This window comes from Borostomias antarcticus (assembly GCF_949987555.1).
Source record: "Borostomias antarcticus genome assembly, chromosome: 28".
Lineage (NCBI taxonomy): Eukaryota > Metazoa > Chordata > Actinopteri > Stomiiformes > Stomiidae > Borostomias > Borostomias antarcticus.
The window spans coordinates 4,716,852-4,738,946 of NC_140261.1; the positions used below are offsets into that span (position 1 = coordinate 4,716,852).

The window sequence follows — 22,095 nt, forward strand, 5'->3', positions numbered from 1 at the left end:
CGTTGAGTAGGAGGCAGGCAGGAGACATCTGCTTTGCTTATAACGGGGATCACAAGTGTTTTTGTAATTCCATCCCATCTGAATGCTCCCTCCCCTTCAGCGCACTCCCAAATTACCAATGGAATGAAGTTGGGACTCTTTGCCTTCTGGAGTCTCAGTATAGGAAGAGTGGATAGGAAGAGCTGTAGGAATAGTGGATCTGAAGGACTTCTTCTCTGAGTTTGCATTATGGAAAATAGCTCCCAATCCAGCAGCCAACAGGCTCTATGGAAAGATGTGAGTCTTAACTGATTTTTTCTCATAATTAATTCCACTGAATTATGGGTTAATCAAGGTTATGGAGTAGAAGTCATACATTTCAATTAATTCAGTAATGTTGTGATATTGGCTAATGTAACAATGATACATGCAATGTAATTATCTCAAATGTGTGATTCTTTTTTGGTTTACAAGTATTGAGCTGAGTAGAGCTATTGCAATTGTGTTTTTCATTAGGGTACTAGTCAGTAACATTTTGATTTCTTTTTGACAGTGGGCAAATATCTGCTCTATGGAATTACTAATGGAATGTGACATGATACCCTCCATCTCTCCATCTCACTTCGTCCTTATATCCTTTAGATTCTCCTCACAGCCAAGTTCACCTGTGTCACAAGTTTGCTTATTCTTCAATAATATGGTTACTCATGTCCAGTGAGGTTTCAGGTGTCTAGTCTGTTTTTGTGTGCTTATTTATCTCAGGGAGTAAAAGTACAAATAAAAATTGCTTCTATAATCGAGGAATTTCTCTGCCCGTAGGTTGATGCTTTGATCCTAGAATGAAAAGCGCTCTCCAGTAAAAAGCCTGCTCTCCATCCATCACATTCCTATGTCCTTTAAAAGAAATGTTGATCCCTACAGCAGACGTATTATGTGAGGAGTGAATTATTATGATTGAGAAAACATCTGTGGCATTGTTTTTGCAAGGGAAAGGTTGCCCGTTCTCAGCTCAGTCCTCTGCAGAAGAAGAATGTGATCAGACAGATGACTTAGACTATGCTAAATCTTTCTTGAATCACTTCTATGTGACAGAACCCAACTCCAGTAGTGGAATGCCCACACAGGTCCGGCCCCATCTTGCCCTGCCCCTTGGTGGCAGTGAGCCCATGCCAGTTTAGGTCTGGCGGCTTCTCCTTTCATGTTTGGTTTTTAAGGAGGTACTCCCTGTATTTTTTGAAACAGCAGGGGACCCCAGGCTCCCCTCACCACAGACTGAGCTCCTCCAGAGGAATCGCATGGCTGACTCTCAGCCCCTAAACCCCTTCAACAGTGGTCGGCTGGCACTGCTCAATCAAACTCTCTCTCTCTCTTTCTCTGACTCCCCCCCTCCCTCTATCTCTCCTATATCTCTCTCCTCTTTTTATTTCTCTCTCTATATCTCCTTCCTACTGTACCCTCTCCCTACACAGCCTGCAATCCCTCTATCTCTTCCCTCCCTCTCTCTCCTTTTTCTCTCACTATACCACCCCCCCTCTCTCTCTCCCTCTCTCTCTCCCTCTCTCCCTCTCTCCCTCTCTCTCTCTCTCTCTCTCTTCCTGAGCACTTTAAATTCTGTGTGCAGACAGAGCTTTGTCCTCTAGTCAAGTTTCCATTGCTTATGCAACCCGGTGAAGGAGAGAGGAGATTTCAGCCACATATTTTTCCACGCTGGGAGAAATCCTTTGTGCAAGGAATCTCTGGCTCTGGATCTTTATAGCCTTCTGTTTCCCATCATGCCTTAGGAGGAGTGACAGGCCATTGATGTACCGTACCTGTTTGTGGCCACTGTCTGTTGTTTCACACACTTGATACATATATTGTAGATTCAAATTCAGATTCAGAAAACTTTATTGTCCATGATGTATAAATCATATACAGAATATACTGTATGTGTGTGTATACATTATTATATATTAGTATACATTATACATATTAGTATTGTACATATTATTATTATATATATAGAATATTATACATATTATTATATATATAGTAGTGAAGATAGGGGAGGAGTCTGGATTGAATCTCCCATCACCACTGATTGGGCCGACAACATATTCCATCACCACTGATTGGACATTAATAAACAAGACAATGATTGGACAGAAAGAAACGAACGTCAAGGCTTATCCCCAAAACCTACATCCATTGAGTCAGACTGTTGACCTTGAGAAAGAGTCTAGTAGGAGTGAAAGCCGGATGGAAATTCAAGCATCCTTGTAGAGCTCTCAACACATGATGTACAGGTCAAGAATGGGTTAATTAAATATGATAATATTAAAATGTCTGGCAGACATTGCACTACCTAATCTTTCTAGCATGGCTGAATATATCAGCAAATCCTTTACTGCTGCTTTGAGAGACACGGACACAGATTCTAACTGGAGTTATCTAATACTGCAGTTTCTTCTTTCTGTTGTCTTCTGAGACCTTCAAAGTCAGTCTAGTGAGAGTTGACAGCCTTTATTCTTTTACTGCCAGAGTTCTATGGGAACAAAAGTCCCTCTTTATTAATTTGTGGCCAACTTGGGGAATTGAGTTCTGCAGGGAGAGTTTCAATTTGAGGGAAAGGATTTCAAACATCTCCATTTTCCTCTGCAGCACCTTTTAGCACTACAGGTCCCCAGCATATGTTTATCACCTGCTTCTTCAATATGAGCATTTTGCAGAGAGTCTCAAGTTGTGCCGGAGTCAGGGTTACATTATGCTGGTATTTCTATTAACTTTTCATCTGGCAGACGGCTCTCCTGGTGTCCCTGAAAGGAATGCAGCCTTGCATTAACGCTTTTGTCGAACATACAGCGAATTGAAAACTTCAGATAGTTAAATAGAAGTGCATTTGGTTATATAACCCAACACAACTCATAATCTCTCATATTAATGTAATTCTATTTATTACTGTATAAACTGTGTGTGATTACACTACAATTAGTGGAAATAAAAACAGGATCAACAGTATGACACAACAATTCCAAATTATCTTCCTATAACCTTCTCCCTAGGTGGAGGTTGGGAAGGAGAAGAAGGCCAGATACCGCAGCTACCAGCGGGGGGCCCTGGTCCTGGGCCTGGTCTTCCTGGTGCTCACCCTGGGGGTTTTCAGCCTCAGACACGTCTGGAGCCCCAGCCTGGGGAAGGTAAGTCAGGAATCATCACACTGACATCAGTGAGCTTCTTGCCCTCAGGCCATCGGGATCCTGAACGAGGGCATTGGCCCAGGCCAGGCTCATAGCTCTCACAGGATACATCCGCTCCCCTCCCGAAAAATAACTCAATCTCACGTATCGCTCACCGGGACTTACTCAGTACACTATACTCAGCACAGAAACATGGTATATTCTGTAAATACACATATGAATATACATACCATACCTTAATAGACATACCCCTGTATCTCACTCTCACTCTCTCTCTCTCTCTCTCTCTCTCTCTCTCTCTCTCTCTCTCTCTCTCTCTCTCCCTCTCTCTACTGTATATATATATATATCAGAGACAGTGTCTCATGGTGAATGTGTGAGAATAAAAAGATATATTATAGATGATTTTTTCATCTATACAAATCATCTGTAATATATCTTTTTATTCTCACACATTCACCATGAGACACTGTTTCTGATCACATGCTTTCACATTATACTTCACACAGAAAATCAGAGAGCAAATTCAGTCATGACATGAGATGTGCACCCAGGGACTGCATAAAGAAGCATGATGGGGCAAGGTATAGATAGATAGATAGATAGATAGATAGATAGATAGATAGATAGATAGATAGATAGATAGATAGATAGATAGATAGATAGATAGATAGATAGATAGATAGATAGATAGATAGATAGATAGATAGATAGATAGATAGATAGATAGATAGATAGATAGATAGATAGATAGATAGATAGATAGATAGATAGATAGATAGATAGACTCAGATGGAGCAGGCCGGAGCAAAGAGGTTTTGTTGCAGGTGCACCTGTTGCCAAGCAACAAGCCCAACAGTGTTGGGTGGGACAAATGACGTGGATTTTTTATGATTGGTTCACGGAATCTGAAAAATCTGATCATAACCACATCCAATTCAACTCCACTATCAGGAATGTTACAGAAACTTAAATGACAATATTTTGAAGTTGGATTGAAACTAATTTTTTTAATGAAAGATGCTTACTATTATGTACATAAGACCCTAAATGACATAGTTAAAAGGCTATTGTGGATTTGTGTTTCCAGGGGTTTTAACATTATTATAGATTGAACCCAACTGTAAATTTATCTTCACCTTTCAGCTCCTTCATTCTTATACATATTTTGTATTTGTTTTGTTGTTGTTGTTGTTTTTTGTATATTTTGTATCTGTCTTCACTTTTTACTTACCTTAATTTGTTACTCTACTTATTGTATTATGCACACTTAAGAGCTAGGAATTACATGTCTCTGCACATCATACATGTATGAATTTCATTTCATTTCATTTCAAACCTTTATTTCAACTCGTTAGACACTGAGGTTTCCCTCATTTGCGGTGTAGCTAACACAATCATACACAATCATAAACATGAATGGAGTATGTGACAAATAAAACTAACTGACTTTGACTGACTTTGACTAGTCGCATATCGTCATGGATAAGGGCCAAAGGCTCAGGCTCAATAGAATGGTGAATTTAACATTGAATCTCCTTAACAAACATTGACAGTTATGCCAGAACATGTTTAGAAGTGACACACAAAGAGCCATACAGCCTCCTCCTCCTCCTTTGTACACAGCTATAGGCTATGCAAAAGAGAGCTGTATTTTCAAATTATCCCAGTATTTTATCATTTCGAGATTACATTGAAAGTTAGCCTCCACAATTGGAAATGTTGGCCTGCAAATAATTCTTAATGTGGTTTATTATCTACTCTCCGCTCACAATTTGAACATTTCCGCTGCCTGAATCCTCAGTCCAGCCAATGGTACAGTAATTGTTGCTGACCCCGCTGGCCACACTAGGACTGAAGCTTCTTGCAGTGGTAATTGGAGTAAACTCATGTTCCGGCCATCCATCTTGTAAAATCCAATTTACTCACTTTTGATGGAGAGTGCTTTCATTCGGCCCCTTTCTCCCGCACTCCCCTACGGCCCATGAAAGCTCATTTACGAAAGACTGTGTCAAAAAGAATACATCGATAATTTCTCTGATAGAAAATTAGACCTTCTTTGTGTTGCAAGCACTATTTTAAATGAGAAAATAAAAAATAATTTACAAAGGATTTTATCCCTTGACCGAAATATTAAAGTTGCAATAGATCATAGAGATTGTTCTGCTGTCTAATAACAGTATAACAGCAGCAAACCAGGGGGTTTGTGTAGTCATCACAGCAATATACAGTATAGTGGATAGAGGTCCTCAGTGAGTAGCCTACAATGAAAGATCTAATTTTCTGTACTCATAGTGGCTATTGACTACATCAATCAATCAATCAATCAATCAATCAATCAATCAATCAATCAATCAATCAATCAATCAATCAATCAATCAATCAAAGCTTTATTTGTATAGCGCATTTCATACCCAGAGGCAACACAATGCGCTTTACAGAGAACAAGGGAGGTGGGCATACGACCCACCCCTACATATTCCAGAGGGAAGCAAAAAAACAGTAATCACCCGGGGGCCAGATAAGTGAGCTGTAAAAATTCTTCCCTGACCCCTCTCAACAAGGCGATCGAGCAAGCTCCTGGAGTATGTTTGTCTAACAGCTAAAAACATTTATAAAGCAATAAATTAAATTAAATTACATTTTCAGAGTAAGAGAGGCTAAAAACATCCTAGGAGAGACATGGAAAACACTGGTATATGGTGTATTTATGATCTCTCACGAAACAATCAACAAAAATTAGGAGTGAGCTGTTTTCCTTTTTCGGTCCAATATTGTTGAACCTCTTCAGTGGGCTGTATCCATCATTTCGCTAGATGGTTAAAACCCCGTAAGGTCATGCTTGAGCACAGGACAATCAAGGTTCAACTCTGCTTGCTGTGTAGATAGCCAGCCTTCCCATCACTCTGGATCATATTAATCACCTCAGAGCCGTCGTCTTTGTCCTTGCTAAATATTTCATGCCGGAGGTGGAGGAGTCATTATTTCCACTCTAGTAAGCTGTGATCACTCTCACGTGGCACGAAAATGTGTTGACGGCGGAGTGGCTGCCTGGGCAATGGACATGACACCTGTGGAAGCTCAGAGGGCCTTTAATGGGGTCCAGGGGGGACTCTTGTGCTCTGGCCTCCATCAGTTAGTGACATGGCGGCACTTCAAAGCACAGTCACCTGTCTGGCGGTCTGATGGGAAGCCTCCATAGACACACTTCAGAAATGTATCTTTGCCTCATCAAGTCTATAGGGACTCATCTTAAAGAGTGTTTGCCCAGTGAATGTTTGTGTGTGTGTACAGTATGTATATGTGCATCTGTGTGTGTGTGTGTGTGTGTGTGTGTGTGTGTGTGTGTGTGTGTGTGTGTGTGTGTGTGTGTGTGTGTGTGCTAAGAGTGCTGGTCTAGGATCAGATTTTCTTGTGTCTATTATGATCTAAGATGCAAAACTGATCCTAGATCATCACTTCTATGATTCGGGTAGGAATGAATTATCTGGTTTTAGAACTAAAACATAAACTTAACTAAAACTTACTTTTCTAAAAAGTAAAGTAACTCATATTCTGAGCAATTTTCACAGAGAGTAATTCGTAAAGTAATCTCACAGAGAGTAATTAGTAAAGTAATCTAATTACAATGTTTGTGTGCGTGTGTGTGTGTGCGTGTGTGTGGGTGCATGTGCACATGCCTGCGTGCATGTGGACAAGTGTGCCCATCTGTCTCAGAAAACAGCATGAAACCTGTATGCGACTGCTACAGCTTAAGGCATCAACTTTTCACCCCCCTATGAATATTTCAAACGCAAAGATGCATATTTGATGATGCCCCCCGCCTCCTGCTAACCTTATTTGGAGGAGTCTGTCATTTGAAAAGCCTCATCTTATGACAAGGGTCTCTTGCTCTTGTGCTTGTCTTACTAGCTGTGTACCCTCATGTCTCTTATCTGGCTCTCTTGCTTCCCTTGCAATGTCATTAGTCAGTCTGAGGACTGTGTAAGTCACACCCTGCTGTAGTGCTGGCCTCCTCAAATGGAATCGCCCACTTCTGACTTTGCATAAATGGCCACGGAAAGGTAATTTGCTCTGCGAATTGTATATGACATGATAACCACTTGGGATTATCTTTTAATTACTTGCAAACATATGCTGCAACAGAGTCATGGGGAAAAGAAGTTTGCCCTCATCTTCCCTGCTGGCTGTGTGTGTGTGTGTGTGTGTGTGTGTGTGTGTGTGTGTGTGTGTGTGTGTGTGTGTGTGTGCATGTGTGTGTGTGTGTGCGTGCGTGCGTGCGTGCGTGTGTGTGTGTGTGTCTGTGCGTGCGTGTGCATGTATGTGTGTGTGTGTGTGTGCGCGCGCATGTGTGTGTGCGTGTGTGTGCGCATGTGTGTCTGTGCGTGCGTGTACATGTATGTGTGTGTGTGTGTTTGGGCGTGCGTGTGTGTGTGTGTGCGTGTGTGTGTGTGTGTCTGTGCATGCGTGTGCATGTATGTGTGTGTGTGTTTGGGCGTGTGTGTGTGGACTAGCTGCCCACATCCCCCCCTGGAGCAACTTCCTGTCTGAATGTTCACTGTGTGCTCATTCTTGTTCTGGGCCCAAACGCTCACTGGGGAATTCTGCTTCCCTATATATTAATCTACTGTTATCACCAACCAACTGTACATTGTAGTCAAACATACACTGGAGTCCACAGGAATATATTCTGCCCAGTAGCTATGAACAATGTACAGTAATGGTGAAGACTTAACAAGGGAATACAGTTCCTGTGGTAAATATCATGTTGTCATGATATTGTTGTGTTGTCAATAGCCGACCCGTGTCTTTGCTCTACCCCCTGTGGCTTATACAGTATGGCTTATACAGTATGGCTCATACAGTATGGCTTATACAGTAAGGCTTATACAGTATGGCTCATACAGTATGGCTTATACAGTATGGCTTATACAGTATGGCTCATACAGTATGGTTTATACAGTATGGCTCATACAGTATGGTTTATACAGTATGGCTTATACAGTATGGCTTATACAGTATGGCTCTCCCCATTCATAGCCATTTGACCCAACAAGTCTCTTACTGCCATCTGGCAGAATGTATTGGTAAATTGAAATCCACGGTTTACAGCTTTAATATTGTTTTTTTTTGTTTTGTGTAAGGCCAAACGCACACTTAAAGTCTCCCACCCATTTCGTCCTCGTTGTTTTTAAATGGACTGCACTTATATAGCGCTTTTCCACCTTACCCCAACCGCTGACCCCTCGATCATTGAACGACCCGCTCTACCAACTGAGCTACAGCCGCCCCCAAATGATTGGTGATGAAACTCTTCATAGTCTCCTCAGAGCCGTTGTGATCCAGAGACCCTGGGTGAGGTATTGCTGGACAATGTGGCCGAACTGCCTGTAGAAACGCAGACCTGCCTGACCTGAGGGAAGAGCTCCATTAAATTGCATTGCTCACCTTTACCCCCCCCTGACTGCCCCTCACTGACCATCTCATCAAGGCCCCTGTGTCAGGATGGGGCTACTTAATGACCATGATGCACCTGCGCTTCCCTAATGGCCACCGGTGCGGGGCCCGCCCGCGGCCCTCTCCATGTTTTGTTTATTCACCGCTCATGTCCCGTGTCCCGTGTCCGTCTAAAATGTCTCCTCGGTGGCCCCGATCGTCACGATATATGACAAGGGGCGAGTGACAAGAGGATAGGGGACTGGCGTCAGATCACGACATCATCAGACATTTTTCGCATGCCATTTCCAGGGAGGAGGGACAGGTACTCCGGTGTCTCATTTCCTCACCTCTGTTGTGTCATGCGGAGGACTAATTATTCTAATGGATCAGCTGGGCCTATCGGAACAGCTGCTTTAGGCGGGACCCTCTGGGAGTCCTTGCCTTCAGCCTGTAATCTCTCCTTATTTTACATGTCAAGCTCATTCATTCATTAAGAGCCCCCGTGTCCACCTCTTCTTCTCTTCTCGATCGCCGTTGAGCACACCGGCTCGGCGCTCTCATCCTGGGATGATGCTCGATGTCTTCCTCCAAGGGAGGAGGAGGAGGAGGGGCAGAGAGGGAGAGAGCGGAGCGAAACGCGGGGGGGGGGTAAAAGAGGGGGTGTCGCCGGAGCCGGAGGTAGGGGACGCGCTGTGAGGTGCGAAGGCAGCGCGGGTTGGCTGTGGCATGCTGGGATCACGGCCGCCGCCACCAGTAACGCACGAGAACAATACCAAGCACGCCGGGAACCGTCATCGGGCCGGGCCGGGGCAAAGCGTCTGCGCTTCTCCGCTCAGAGGTGAGAGTGACGAAGAGGGGAGGAGATTAGCATTTGGAATGGCTACTAGCTTACTTCCCAGTCCGCCAGCGTCTCGCGTGCGACGTGTTGCGCGTACAGTCGCCAAACTGAGTCTGTGCAAGGCTGGTTGGCTTGTCTCATTCTGTCCTCATCTCCCCCTGCTCTCTATCTTTCTCTCTATCTTTCTCTCTCTATCTTTCTCTCTATCTTTCTCTCTCTATCTTTCTCTCTCTCTTTCTCTCTGTCACTTTCTCTCTGTCTCTACCTCTACCCAGCGCGAGTGCCAAGCCTGCAATTCTCCCCTCTGTGGTACAATTTAGAATGGGATTGAGCTTTCAGATCGTGTTTTGCTCTCTCAGCGAGCCTCGTCCTCCAGGCCTGTCATAGCGCATTGCCAGCCATGGTTGGGAAGAGGAGAAGAGAGCGGACTCTTCCACTGCATCCGCACCCCATTATACTGTACCTTCACCACATCTGCACCCAGTCGCACAAGCATTTAAGCCTCGGAGTGGAAAATCCTGGCTAACTAAATGCCATTCATGATACCGTTGGGTTTGATGCAGAGCAAAACTGAATGTGTAATCAAAACAACTATGTGAGTGACATCCCCCATAGAAAATGAGATGCACACTTATGCTAACAAAGGCAATTTTCCAGTATGTGCATCTGTCAGCGACCTGAAGCTCCCTGTCTCCACAATGGTGTTGTGTTCCTATCAGACTCAATCAACACCGCAGTGGCTCAGCTGGACTCAAAGCAAAGGCGGTTGTGAGGCTGTTGTTTTCATGTGTTCGAACGTGTCTTCAACAGCAGCATGCAAAACAGTCCCCCTTTGCCTGCCAGATGTTCTTTGCTTTGTTAGTCAATCTTAATCAAGTTTTGTGAAGGTCCCGTTCATTCTGAGATTAAATATTAAACACAGGGAGATAGGCATCTCCCTCAGGAACACAAGTTTGTTTTGATTTGGAGCAGGTGAAGCTAAGGCTACACAGTGATCCTCTTAGTCTAGATTGGGGACACCCCGCTTTCTTGCTTTGTTCCTGTACCTGACAAAAACACAGAACATGTCACCAAAATTTTTTAGAGTGAGGTATATTTCACTTCTCAGCTCAAAAACACAAAGTAGACATCCTTGAAGACAAGCCTCAGATCTAGATATAAATAAAACATTACATAGAGAGACACTGAGGCAACCTCAGCTACAAATGGAATTAAATTGATTATTCCATAATGTATCAGTGCATAATGCTAGTTTTGTGAGAAGGCAAGCTGTCATTTCTACCAGCTGAAAGCCACACTGTGTCCTGTCTTGTCTTGCTCATTCTAAGAACCTGAGCTCGTAACACAGTGCTGTATACTGTAAGTATGTCAAGTCCATGATGTGCTCTGCTCTGGCTCTGGCTGTTTTCTGCTCTTGCATTTGCTGCAGAGTTCTGTTCTGTAGCTGCGAAGGGTGCCACAAAAAAGTGGTCCTGGGCTCCATCTCCAAAAGCAGATCTCAAGGCCTGGGTTTGTTTCATGAGAGGCCACCGTACCCTTCCAGGTAGAAGGATATCATCGCTCAGCCACCGCTGGCGACGGCGCCACTCTCAGTTCTTTTATTTCCACCGAGTCTTTGGCTGCCAAGTCCTCACTAGTGAGAGCTCAGATAGGAAGGCTCTCCAGAAAACACAGGCTTTAAAGTAAGGGGAAGTTGTAGTTTGTTTACAGTAAGCATAGCTAAGTGGAAGAAAAGGAGTCAATTGAAGGCTAGAGATGGGCAGGGATTTGGAGAGGAAGTCTCCTGTACTCAGGATGTATACCAACCTAGATTATGCATTCAAAGTGTTTAAAGGGACCCCGAGGAGTTTATTTTTGGTTACGAAACAGTCTCATTTTAATGTGGGTGAATCTTGATTACCCACACTTGTTTATGTGTCCATTTTCGACAAATGTCGTTTCTTGTATGTAGTTTATTTTTAGATTATTATTTCGTGGTCGGGCCGTTCAGAACTTCCTTGGAATGACGAAACGATTTACTGCAATAGCCTACGCCGCCGACAAGATGAACAATAATTTAAATATGACCGTTATATATTGTCAAAAGTAACGTTACTAGTAAGACCTATGTAATTACCTCGTCAATGGCCATCATTCCGTCTTCAAAACACCCGGCTTTACGACAGGTTTACGACACGCGGGGAGGCTCATGGGAAATGTGTTTTTTTTGGGCAGAAAACACTTCCGCTTCCCGAAACTCCTCGTAGGGCCTTTAATAGAACATTATTTGTCTGGTCTGATGACTGTAGGCTAAATATGCTTTGCCTTCCCTGGTAAATTCTGTCTTCCTCAGTAAATTGTCAACAGAGTAAACAATTGCCGAATAAACATGTTGTCCCCCACCCACTATGCATTTTGTGGTAATGATGGAGCAGCAATGTATGATTTATTTTTTAATTACTATGATACACCAACCTAAGAGAATCCTAACACATAAAACAAGGATTAACAAGCCAGGGAGCTTTTGCATCTCTAAACTCTGTGGATAAACGTGTCCCTGAGTAAAATAACCTATACTTTTACTGAAGCACATAGAACAGTTTCAGTGTTCAAAGCAAAATGTTTGTATAATGTATTGGCAATGGGAAAAACAACTTTAGCACTGTACCACTAGTTGAGCTCTGACCATCCCAGCAAACACACAACGTCAGGGAGACGTTCAGATCATGTCTTAATAACGTCCGTCGGTCCAGAACCCCATTTGTACGTCTGCTGGACCCCTCAATATTCAAACGTCTGGCTTGGACCCCTCTAAGACGTCTGTGGACATGCAGAACAGGTTCAATATCTGAACGTCTAAAAAAACTTTCATTCTGGCTTCTGGATGTCTTTGGACGTCCGAAAAAGACGAAAAAGACATCTAAAAGACTTGTCTAAAAAAGTGTCTTTGCTCAGTGGGATGTTGTGTGGAAGATGACAAAATGGCTGGTCAGACTAACCAATGCACGCATGCACAAACTCAAAGAGCCACCACTGCAAACTCATCATGGACATCAATAAAGCATGTGCTGTAGTAGAACCACCTTAGAAGCCAAGCTTTGGCGTGCATCCACACAGCTGTGATATCAGAGGAACACCCACAGCCAGCCTACCTCTGGACATGACTAACTCGTTGACACAATATGACCAAGTCAAAAACTAGTCTACTCTAATGTATCTAATTGTATAAAAAATATACCTAACTAATCTATATTCTCTGATATGCAAGGACTTTAACTGCAGTAATTGTACCCACAATGCAATGCACAATACACCTAACCTCTAGACCAGGGGTGTCAAACTCTGGCCCGCGGGCCAACTTTGGCCCGCAGTGTAATTATATTTGGCCCGCGAGGCAATACCAAATGACTACTAGAGCTGGCCCGCCAGTATTATACAGCGCATTCACCGCTAATACTACAAATCCCATAATGCTCTGCTGTTGTTTTGGCGCGTCAATCAAGACAGGACCCAGAAACGCCCTCTCTTCTGTGACAGTAGTCATAGCAATCTCATACTACAACTGTAACCGTGTTACCCCTTCTTAAAAATGGCGAAAAGAAAGGCAGAAAACAGAAGGTTTACGTTATGTAACGTCTCACTGTGATAGAGACACCTGTGTTGACCTAGCCGGCCGCTGTGTTTGCTCTGTTCCTGTTCATTCAATCCTGTCTGCCTTCTTGCCGGCCTGTCTGTCTGCCTGCCTGGCTGTCTGTCTGCATGCCGGCTGTCTGTCTGTCTGCCTGGCTGTCTGTCTGCATGCCGGCTGTAGGACAGTCAGGGTTTTACAAGCTTCTCTACTGAGCAGATGGAGCACCAACACTTGTGTCTGAGGGCGTATTCACATATGTTAGTGCACACCATTGATGCGCACCAAAAGCGAAAGTGATAAGTGCATATTCAATGTTAAAGCAAAACTTGTTTGGGTCCATATTAAAATTTTAATTTGTTCAATGTTGGCTTTGTTCAAGTTTAAATTTTTGGCCCACTGTGTATTTGAGTTTGACACCCCTGCTCTAGACTAACCAATGAGAAAACATTTCAAACAAGGAACTTTACTGACATACAATGTATAGTTTTTTTATGTACAAAGGAAAAATGTATTGGCAACAGAAAATATTAACTGTGGCTCATTTTTCGAACGGACGAATGGACGAGTGTCGTTTAAATAGCCGGAGTGGGAGACAACAACACTGATCACAACTCTTGATACCACTGGCACAGATGGCAGAGTACGGCTTGGATTTGCTTCTGAAAAAGGCTATCCAATGTCTAGTGCAGTTTAAGTGTTACGTTGGCTGTGATTTGGCGACTGGTCAATATTGGAGTATAATAGAGGTGAATTGGGATAATATCTCTATAGAGTGGAGTGTGATGGTCCACAGCTTGTAGTGAATCTTGACTGAAGGCATGATGGATGAATGGTACTCTATGAAGTATGTTTGAAAGCCCTCGTAGTGAGAGAGACCTTTCTAACACCATTCAGACTGTCTGAAAACATGTACATTTCCCTCAGATAGGGGGCCATGGCTTAGTGTCTACGCCATTCCTCATGCAAATCTGAAACATATTCTTTTTTAAGTCCTCTAGGCTCCTATAACATATGCAGGTGATAGAGGTTTAACCATTCAATTTAAATGTTAACTGTTCACCACCAGGCACTGTACTGTAACTACTGTACAAAGAATGTTGCCTGCAATCAAGTGCTCCATGATTAATTGATTTAAATGAATGTTCACGCTCCTCTACATGCAATATGATGTATTCATCATGTGTTTGAACCGTAAGAAGTTCGGAGTGCTCCATTCAATCACATACAAAATTAGAAAACGTAATTCATATAATTGGAATAAATTGAAAAATGGAAAATGTTATATTTTCTATTGGTATTTTCTCTCCAGACTAAAGTCCTTAGAATCTGATCCAGAATCTGATTTATTTAGCCAGGTAGCAGTGCAAATGGCAGTGCAAGTGACCGGAAATGTGTAAAATATAATAGCTCAAGATGCAATGGGGCAAGACCAATATGGTCCTATATACAGGGGTGTAGTGGAGGGTAAACCCAAGTAAACTCACTTTACCCACCTCTTTAAAACGAGGCTGAGTTTACTCACCTATTTTCTGATCAACTCTGTTAATCAATGAGGGAAAACCAGGTGAGTAAACGCACTGGACAGAGTTTACCCACCTCTGTATTTACCACTACACCCCTGCCTATATATGCAAATGGTGTTGGTCATGATCCTCCTTGCCTCTGTGTGGCCGTGTGTGTGTGCGTGGGCTGTCGGAGGTCTTTGTGATGCCATGTAATCCCAAAGGAACGCCAAACTAGCGTTGACATCCCAGCCATATACCCAGGGGCCATGGCAACAGATCAGGGAGCTCTAACCAGCAGCAGTGGTCCCAGTCATCCAGCTTAGTGTGGCTGTCTGCATCTCCCATCACGGCTTCTTTTATTGTGTCTTCAAGGCAGCGGCTTGGTGTAAACAACGTTTGAACAATTATGAGCCTGTAAATCTGCCAGCACTCTCTCTAAGGTATGGCCCCTCACAGTTTACCTTGTTTCATGCTAGCATACTGTATAATGTACGTTATATAATAAAAAGCACCTTAGTGAAATACACAGCTTTATGGGAGCCGCTGCACCGAGCATGTTGATAGCATTGGGAACATGAAAGGAGATGAAAACATTCTGTGCCACTTTCTAGGTCTCTCTGAATTCAGCTGAAATCCTGACTAAACAGTCTAGTCACTTTCAGAGGGAACAGGGATTTAGCACAGAGTGTCTAGGAAAGTTTGACTTTAAAGCCCTTTTTGCAAGATTGATGATTGTTACAATTCAGTACTTTCATGGATGGACTTCTGTGCAGAAAGACAAGCTTCATGAAAATGGCTTGTTTGGAGTCATAACACCAGTTACAAGCCTGTCCACTAATGAACACTGGAGGGAAAATGGATTGATTGTCCTTTTAAAGCCACTCAACGCCAGTCTTTCATGATTTCATGGACTTTGTGCAGATAAGCTCTTTTAATAGTTCCTTTTTTAGCATCTTAAGGACTTTCCGCTCCTCATTTGAGACTAATGCTGTTCATCTGGCCAAATTATCCTGTGCACCTAAATGATCTAAAAAACAGACTTACAGCTTTCGCAAGCTGTTCCCTTAATGCCGCTTAGCTGCAGGAGCCCAGAAAACATTTGGTCTGCTTTTTTTAGTTTTTTTTATGTGGCATGGCTGAAAACCAGGCAGGGAGACACATCCTCCATAGAGGTAGCCTCTTTGATGGCTTTGTGGCTCATCGTTCAGTGGCTTGCACATTCAATTGGTCTTGCAAAGTCTGGTTCTCAATCGTGGAGATTCATCATCAGACAGTGGCTGAATCTTGGGAGAGATGAATTGCATGCTACATCAACTGCCCTTTTATTATGGAAGATTGGCCGTATTCAAACAGTAGGAATGGTTTCACATGAACAATCACCAGCATGATTCAATTTATGTTTCTCACAAGGAACAGCCTATCACAGGGAGCCAAAGAAAGACAGGTAGAGAAAGGGATGAATAAAGGTAGAGGAGAGAGAGAGAGAGAAAGAAAGAGAGAGAGACTAAGAAATAAGAAAAATCGAGCTTATAAGAAAGTGAGAGAGAGAGAGAGAGAGAGAGAGAGAAGGTACTGAAAGACAGTAAAAAGTACAGAGGCCTTTGTGTCTTTCACCTTTTCCATTTTATTTTTAAACTTTTCATTGGTTGTTACATGTAACTATCCGGGCACTGTGATATCAATCAGATGTGCAGGCTGGTGGATCATTTACAACGTCCTGAAAAGGTGCTTTGTCATGTCTCTGAAAGACCTGGTGAAGAGTCCTTCCAAGAGATGGGAGGTAACAGATTGCAAGTAGAGGAAAAAAGTCACAGTTGCCTGAGCAAAGGTGGTGTGATAATGTGCTCTCTTCGACCTTACAGAGCATCAAAGGCCTGCTAAAAGAGGGAACCAGGGCATATTGCTGGGGAACTCAATACTTTAGCTATTCAATCTTCCCACCTTCACCTTCTCACCAACAAGTCATTGTGGCTTAGAATCACATTCCCAACTGCTCAAGATTTTTCTATAAATCGATAGTATTTTCAAGCAAGGCCGAGTTACAGTAGATCAGAGAAATGTTGGAGTAGTCCAAGATAAAAGAGAAGACAACAGTCCCCAGACTGAAATGCACATTTAAGAAAAAAAAACCTCTTCTTTCAGCTTCTTTGATTTCTGTTGAGATGAAAAACACAAACAATACCTCAGACAACAATGTGTCCCTGCCGCCGAGTTAGCTCACAATACTGAATGTTGACCATGAGATTGAATAGCTCCCAAAGCTCCCTCATTCTCCTCCCCCAGTACATAGCTCTATTAAGGACACAGTGGCTCGTATCGAGGTGATTTATTGCCAGAGAGAACTCAAGTTGTTTAAAATGGCCGGTGCGATTAGTCATATATGCGTTGGAGCTGAAAAAAAGTGGACCATGGTGCTCCTGCAAATTAACAGCAGCTGCAGACAGTAGCCGACCACGGCAAGGTGGTCAAACGTGGCAAGCGGCAGAAAACCGCGAGGGAGCAAGGAGAGAAAGTGGGTCATTACACTCCTTTCAGGAAAGAGGAGGGAGAGGAGAGGTGCACTATGCTCAACATTCAGAGCTTCAACGCTGAAAACGCCCATTTCATTTCAGCGATGTAAACAGACATCTAGCAACATTCTAATTTCTGAATGCTACTGCAATATCTCTTCATCAACCCTGCAATTATGGTAAATGGACTGCACTTATATAGTGCTTTTCCACCTTTCCACCAAAGAGCTTTGCAATGGCCTCTCATTCACCCATTCACACACACACTCACACACCAATGGCGGTAGCTGCCATGCAAGGTGCTAACCTGCTCATTGGGAGCAATTATACTCCTAAAATGTCAGTCATTGACTCAGGTATGGGTTAAGATATAGCATTTCCAGTACTAAAGCATTTAAGTTAACTGATCTTAGGTAAATTCCCAAAAGGCATATCAGCCTTCATTCCAGAGTAAATGTCACATAGCACGAATGGAAGAAATAGTTCTTGTATGATATCCAAAATCAAGAAATTACCTATAATAGAGTTCCAAGAATTCCATTGCTCCATTCCAACTTCTATTCTAATTCTTCTATTCCACACAATCACAATAAATGATCAAAGATGTATTGTCCTGCTGTGGATACTTAGTAAATCACATACAGATGTTTTTATGTAAGTGTCCAGAATCTTAGAATTTCTCAGAACTACTTTTGTTTGCAGAGATTACTTAAAGGTTTAGGCTTCAGTAGAGTCTAAAGTAAAGTGCCTAGGACTTTGACAGTGCCATTAAATCACTTAAAGTACCTTTAAAGTTAAACTCAAGGGCAAACTCAAGCACAACTTCTCTTTTGTTACTCATAACAAGCACCCCTGCTATTAGGCAAACCACAGAAAAGAGCAGCTAATTACAATCCAATGTTTCAATGTTTCAGAAGTGACTATATTTAGATGTTGCCCCTGATTTGGGCTCTGTCATTATATAAAATTAGCATATATGTTTACAGTGTTACTTTAAAGTTAAGGACTTAATGCCAGGGTTAGGGTATATTCTTGGCTTGACTTAACCAAGTTAACAAAATGCTAAAATGACCTTATCTACATATGAGATAATGTATGGGAAAAGGCTGAATGATTGTCTCTATATCAATTTGATATTGGGTCCCACAATAAAAGATGTACAGAAGAGCAGCTGACTGCTTCTGTTGCAGCGGTGTTGCTCACTGTAAAATGATGAAACATTACAAAACATAATACGGTATTTTTCTACACTGATGCAACTGAATACTGTCCATTTAAAATGGATGCCGTGTAGCCGTCAAATTCATCTGCCCTGTGTAGTGGTTGTTTTCTCTGTTTGCTGTCAAGAATGTTTGATTGATGCCACACACCACCAACAGGCTCATTCTCCTCTGCATGCTGATGATGTATTAGCCTCTGACCACTATTTTCGAAACTGAATTTTCCACACTGGCGCCTATCCAGAAACAGCTGTCTGTCTTCAGCAGACATCACCAAACGCAGGCGGAGTGTCTGTCTGGCAGCCCCAGAGCATAGCTACTCCATTTATCCATATTCTACAGGCCTTGAGAGCTGACAGGCCTGCTAATCAATGTCCACAAGCATAATCTCCCATGTCTCCAGACACCTTACAGCCAGATCTGGCCGTCTCCCTCCGCCTTCCTTCAAAAACCAGCGAGAGAAACAGGACCGTATGTTGCACAATCTAAAGCTCATTCGATATCCTAATGCTGTTTCTGCCGTGAAGAGAGGGAGGAAAAAACGATGGAAGTGAGATGAAGACACGGGAATCTTCGATCCAAAGACATGGCGGTGGATGTGAGTGAAGCAGGAGGAATGGTAGAGCTAGGGTGTTCATTAGTAAACTGTTTGCAGTGCCTCGTCTATATAGAGAAAACTCATACACATGATAAGGGAGTAGGATTTCGTGTTCTGCGCTACACCCACATGCAATGGCTGTTCCTGTGGGCTCTCTAAGACATACATTTAGCAAAAATGAAGGCCATCTGTGCTGCTACCTCGTGGCTCATCTGTACTGGGTGAAGTTATTTCCCCAGAGATTCTATGGTTTCCAACTGTACCATTTGTTCATAGGTAGCACATCTCCCTTCTGTCCTCCCCTTCTGTTTTTCTCTCTTATCTCTGGTTTGTTTTCATTACTTCTCTCATCTTGTCTTTTTTCGTGTGAAGCCTCCTAACTTCTGTTTGAACATGAGAAAAAAATCCCCATTGGATTAGAGTGAAGCTGCAGATTAAATGCAGAGTGTCTCTTTAATTTGCATAGCTCTAGACAGTGCTGGGAGATTAGTAGGCCTAGTGGTAGTCGAGGTTCGCCAAGGTTTTACCTCAGAGCACAGTGGTGATTTTGAATGTTTCTAACAGAGATGTTTCTTTCCTTTTTGGAGGGAAAAACACCTAATAACACAACACTGTTGAGGAGAGTGCAACCCTAGGGAGGCATTAGTTCCTTTCTCATGACTGCCCATGTGAATAGTCTTGAGCTCTGCTATATCCCCACCACGCTGCAGCTCGCTGCTGCTGGAGGACAAGGATCCAATGGTGTTAGGAGAAGTGAGAGGAGCCGAGAGAGAGAGAGAGAGCGTAGGAGGGGGGGTAGCTCGTTGGCCAAGACCCAGGGCTGAACAATTGACTCTTCTCTTTCCCTCTCCTCTCCACACAGATGTTTTTGCTTTATGTTCCCTCCGGATAACAGTTGAGTACTCTATACCTGTGTGGGATTTTAGCTTTTAGATGGAATCTTTTAGCTTTCGTAACAGTATATATACAGTATGCATCTACCTCCATGTAGTTCACCTAGTAAGTCCTCCTCCCTAAAAAAACAATGAGACCCCAAGGTTGAAACTGGACCTGAGGCTCTCTCTCTCTCTCTCTCTCTCTCTCTCTCTCTCTCTCTCTCTTTCTCTCTCTCTCTCTCTACCAATACCACCACATCATTTTGACCGGTGCTGTTCACCGCCCGCCTCTACAACCCACCTCTACCGCCCACCTCTATCCATCACAGGTCCGCCCCCTCCCAGGGAGGCCCTGTGCAGCAGGGGGGGGGGGGGGGGGGCGCTCCCCCGAGTCGCCTCGGCGTGCCCCGCTCCCTCCCGCTGACTGACAGGCGTCTGGTTCCGCTCGAACGGACCCGCTATCTCACTACCCCTCAAGGACGACTGTGGGACACGCTGTCACCAGCGCGTCCTTTCTGTCCCACCCCCTACCCGCACACACACACACACACACACACACACACACACACACACACACACACACACAACCCCCCTACCCACCTCGCTCACCTGCGACAGCGTAAGCATGACCTTTGCGTAATGTCCTCCAGTGCCGCCGCCCACCCTCCTCTTGGTACGTCCATGCCAGTTAAATCCATCTGGGTGGAGGTCGTTATGGACCCACGGGAAACGAATCTTGCAGCAGAAAAATAAACAAGGCATTGTCTGGGAAAGGGGCCGTGTGCATTTGGCAGCATACTGTTCTTGAGGCCAAATTTGTTCACTGCTGTGGAGTTTCAGCTACTTTATCCCCTATGACAGAGAGGGACATCTTGTGAAATGAAAAGAACAGACCAACTCATCAAAGAGAAGTGGGTGACTGACAGCTGTGTTGTTTTGGACAGGGTGTTGAAGACGCTAGACACTTCCTTGTATCATCCCCTCACAGTAATATTCCGGTCCTTTTTATGGCCAGTGAGGTATATATCAATCAGAAACAAGGTGCATGTGTCTTTCTAACACACTTTCTCCACATGGATATGAATGCAGGCTATTGCGCTCACTGTAATATTTCCTGGAGGTCACCAGAGAGCTATATTGTTGAGAACTGTTATATATAAACACATAATCATGTCTCGACTCCAATCTTCCGGAGTTCACACGGTGCAGAGTGCTAGCATCTAAAGTTATAATAATGGATCCAGCAGTTTCTTTATACAGTAACCTGAGGCATACTTGCATGCATTTATTCACTGTCCTTTCCCTCCTGCACAAACTGTATCTCATTAACTTCTCAAAAAAGTACAGTATGTTTTTTAAGTGGCTATCAAATCTGGTTAACTTGTCAGGAGAAATCAAGATAAGTAAGACGTCCACTCATGGTCAATCAAAACCCTCTCCCTTATAGGCCAGCCTTGCAGGTCATTACAGTTTTTTCAGCGTGTCCAAAAATCTTCAATGACCATTCATTATTTACTTTCAGAAAGCAAGAATTGTGGCATGCTTCACCAGCTTTAAATATTGAACCATTTCAACTAAACTGCAATAAAACATTATGATCTATATCCAAAATGGGGAGACTCTCATTGCTGGGTTTTCATCAGGACAGATAGCCTGTTGAAAATGCGATTCACTGTTTTAGTATAAATCAATACGTTCCTAGAATCCATTCTCCCATTTCACCTTTATGTTAATATAAAAGAAAATGCTCAAATGGAACTTTAATCCATCACTGAGACTTTCAGACTGTTTAATAGCCCTAAATTCTCAGATAACTGCTCCCCTGACACTTGAATATCAAGGCCATCTTCATTTCTTCGTCATACGATTTTTAAGTTTCATTTTGCCTTCCGTGCTAAGGTCATTGCGACCCATGTTAATGGCTATTTATATTCTAGTGCCATTCCCGCACTCGTCGTCTACAAAGAATTATATCCCAGTCAATCATTATCGCTCTCCTATCAAAAAGTTTGATAGCAAAGCGTGATTGCAGGGCATTGAAACTGTGCAAAACGTGTACTAGCGAATGACCAAACAGCATACAGTACTACAATACACTTATGTATAAAGAATGGTCTAAAGTCTAAAGTATTGATTGATTTTGGTTTGGACCACCCACTGGATGTAGAGTAATATTTTTTATTGGCCACCCATTTGTATGTATGCATGATAAATGGTCTCCTTGTTGCGGTGCAGTATGTGGCTTTGATTTGCTACTGAGATAGACAAAGATGAACACAGACATGTATTTCTCATCATAACATAGCACTCACATACATATTAATAGCATAGTTTTCAGCTGGTGG

At 43.1% G+C, this 22,095-nt stretch overlaps 1 protein-coding gene across 1 annotated transcript in view; it reads left to right on the top strand.

Moving 5' to 3' along the window:
- Window positions 1-228: 228 nt before the first annotated feature.
- tnmd (tenomodulin) overlaps window positions 229-22,095 on the top strand; it is a gene marked incomplete at both ends in the record, with an annotated part of 47,307 nt that continues 25,440 nt past the window's right edge. Inside the window, 2 exons of the mRNA XM_084459428.1 lie at window positions 229-276; window positions 3,021-3,155. Of these exons, the coding sequence (XP_084315554.1) occupies window positions 229-276; window positions 3,021-3,155 (183 nt within the window). The remainder of the gene's footprint in view (window positions 277-3,020; window positions 3,156-22,095) is intronic.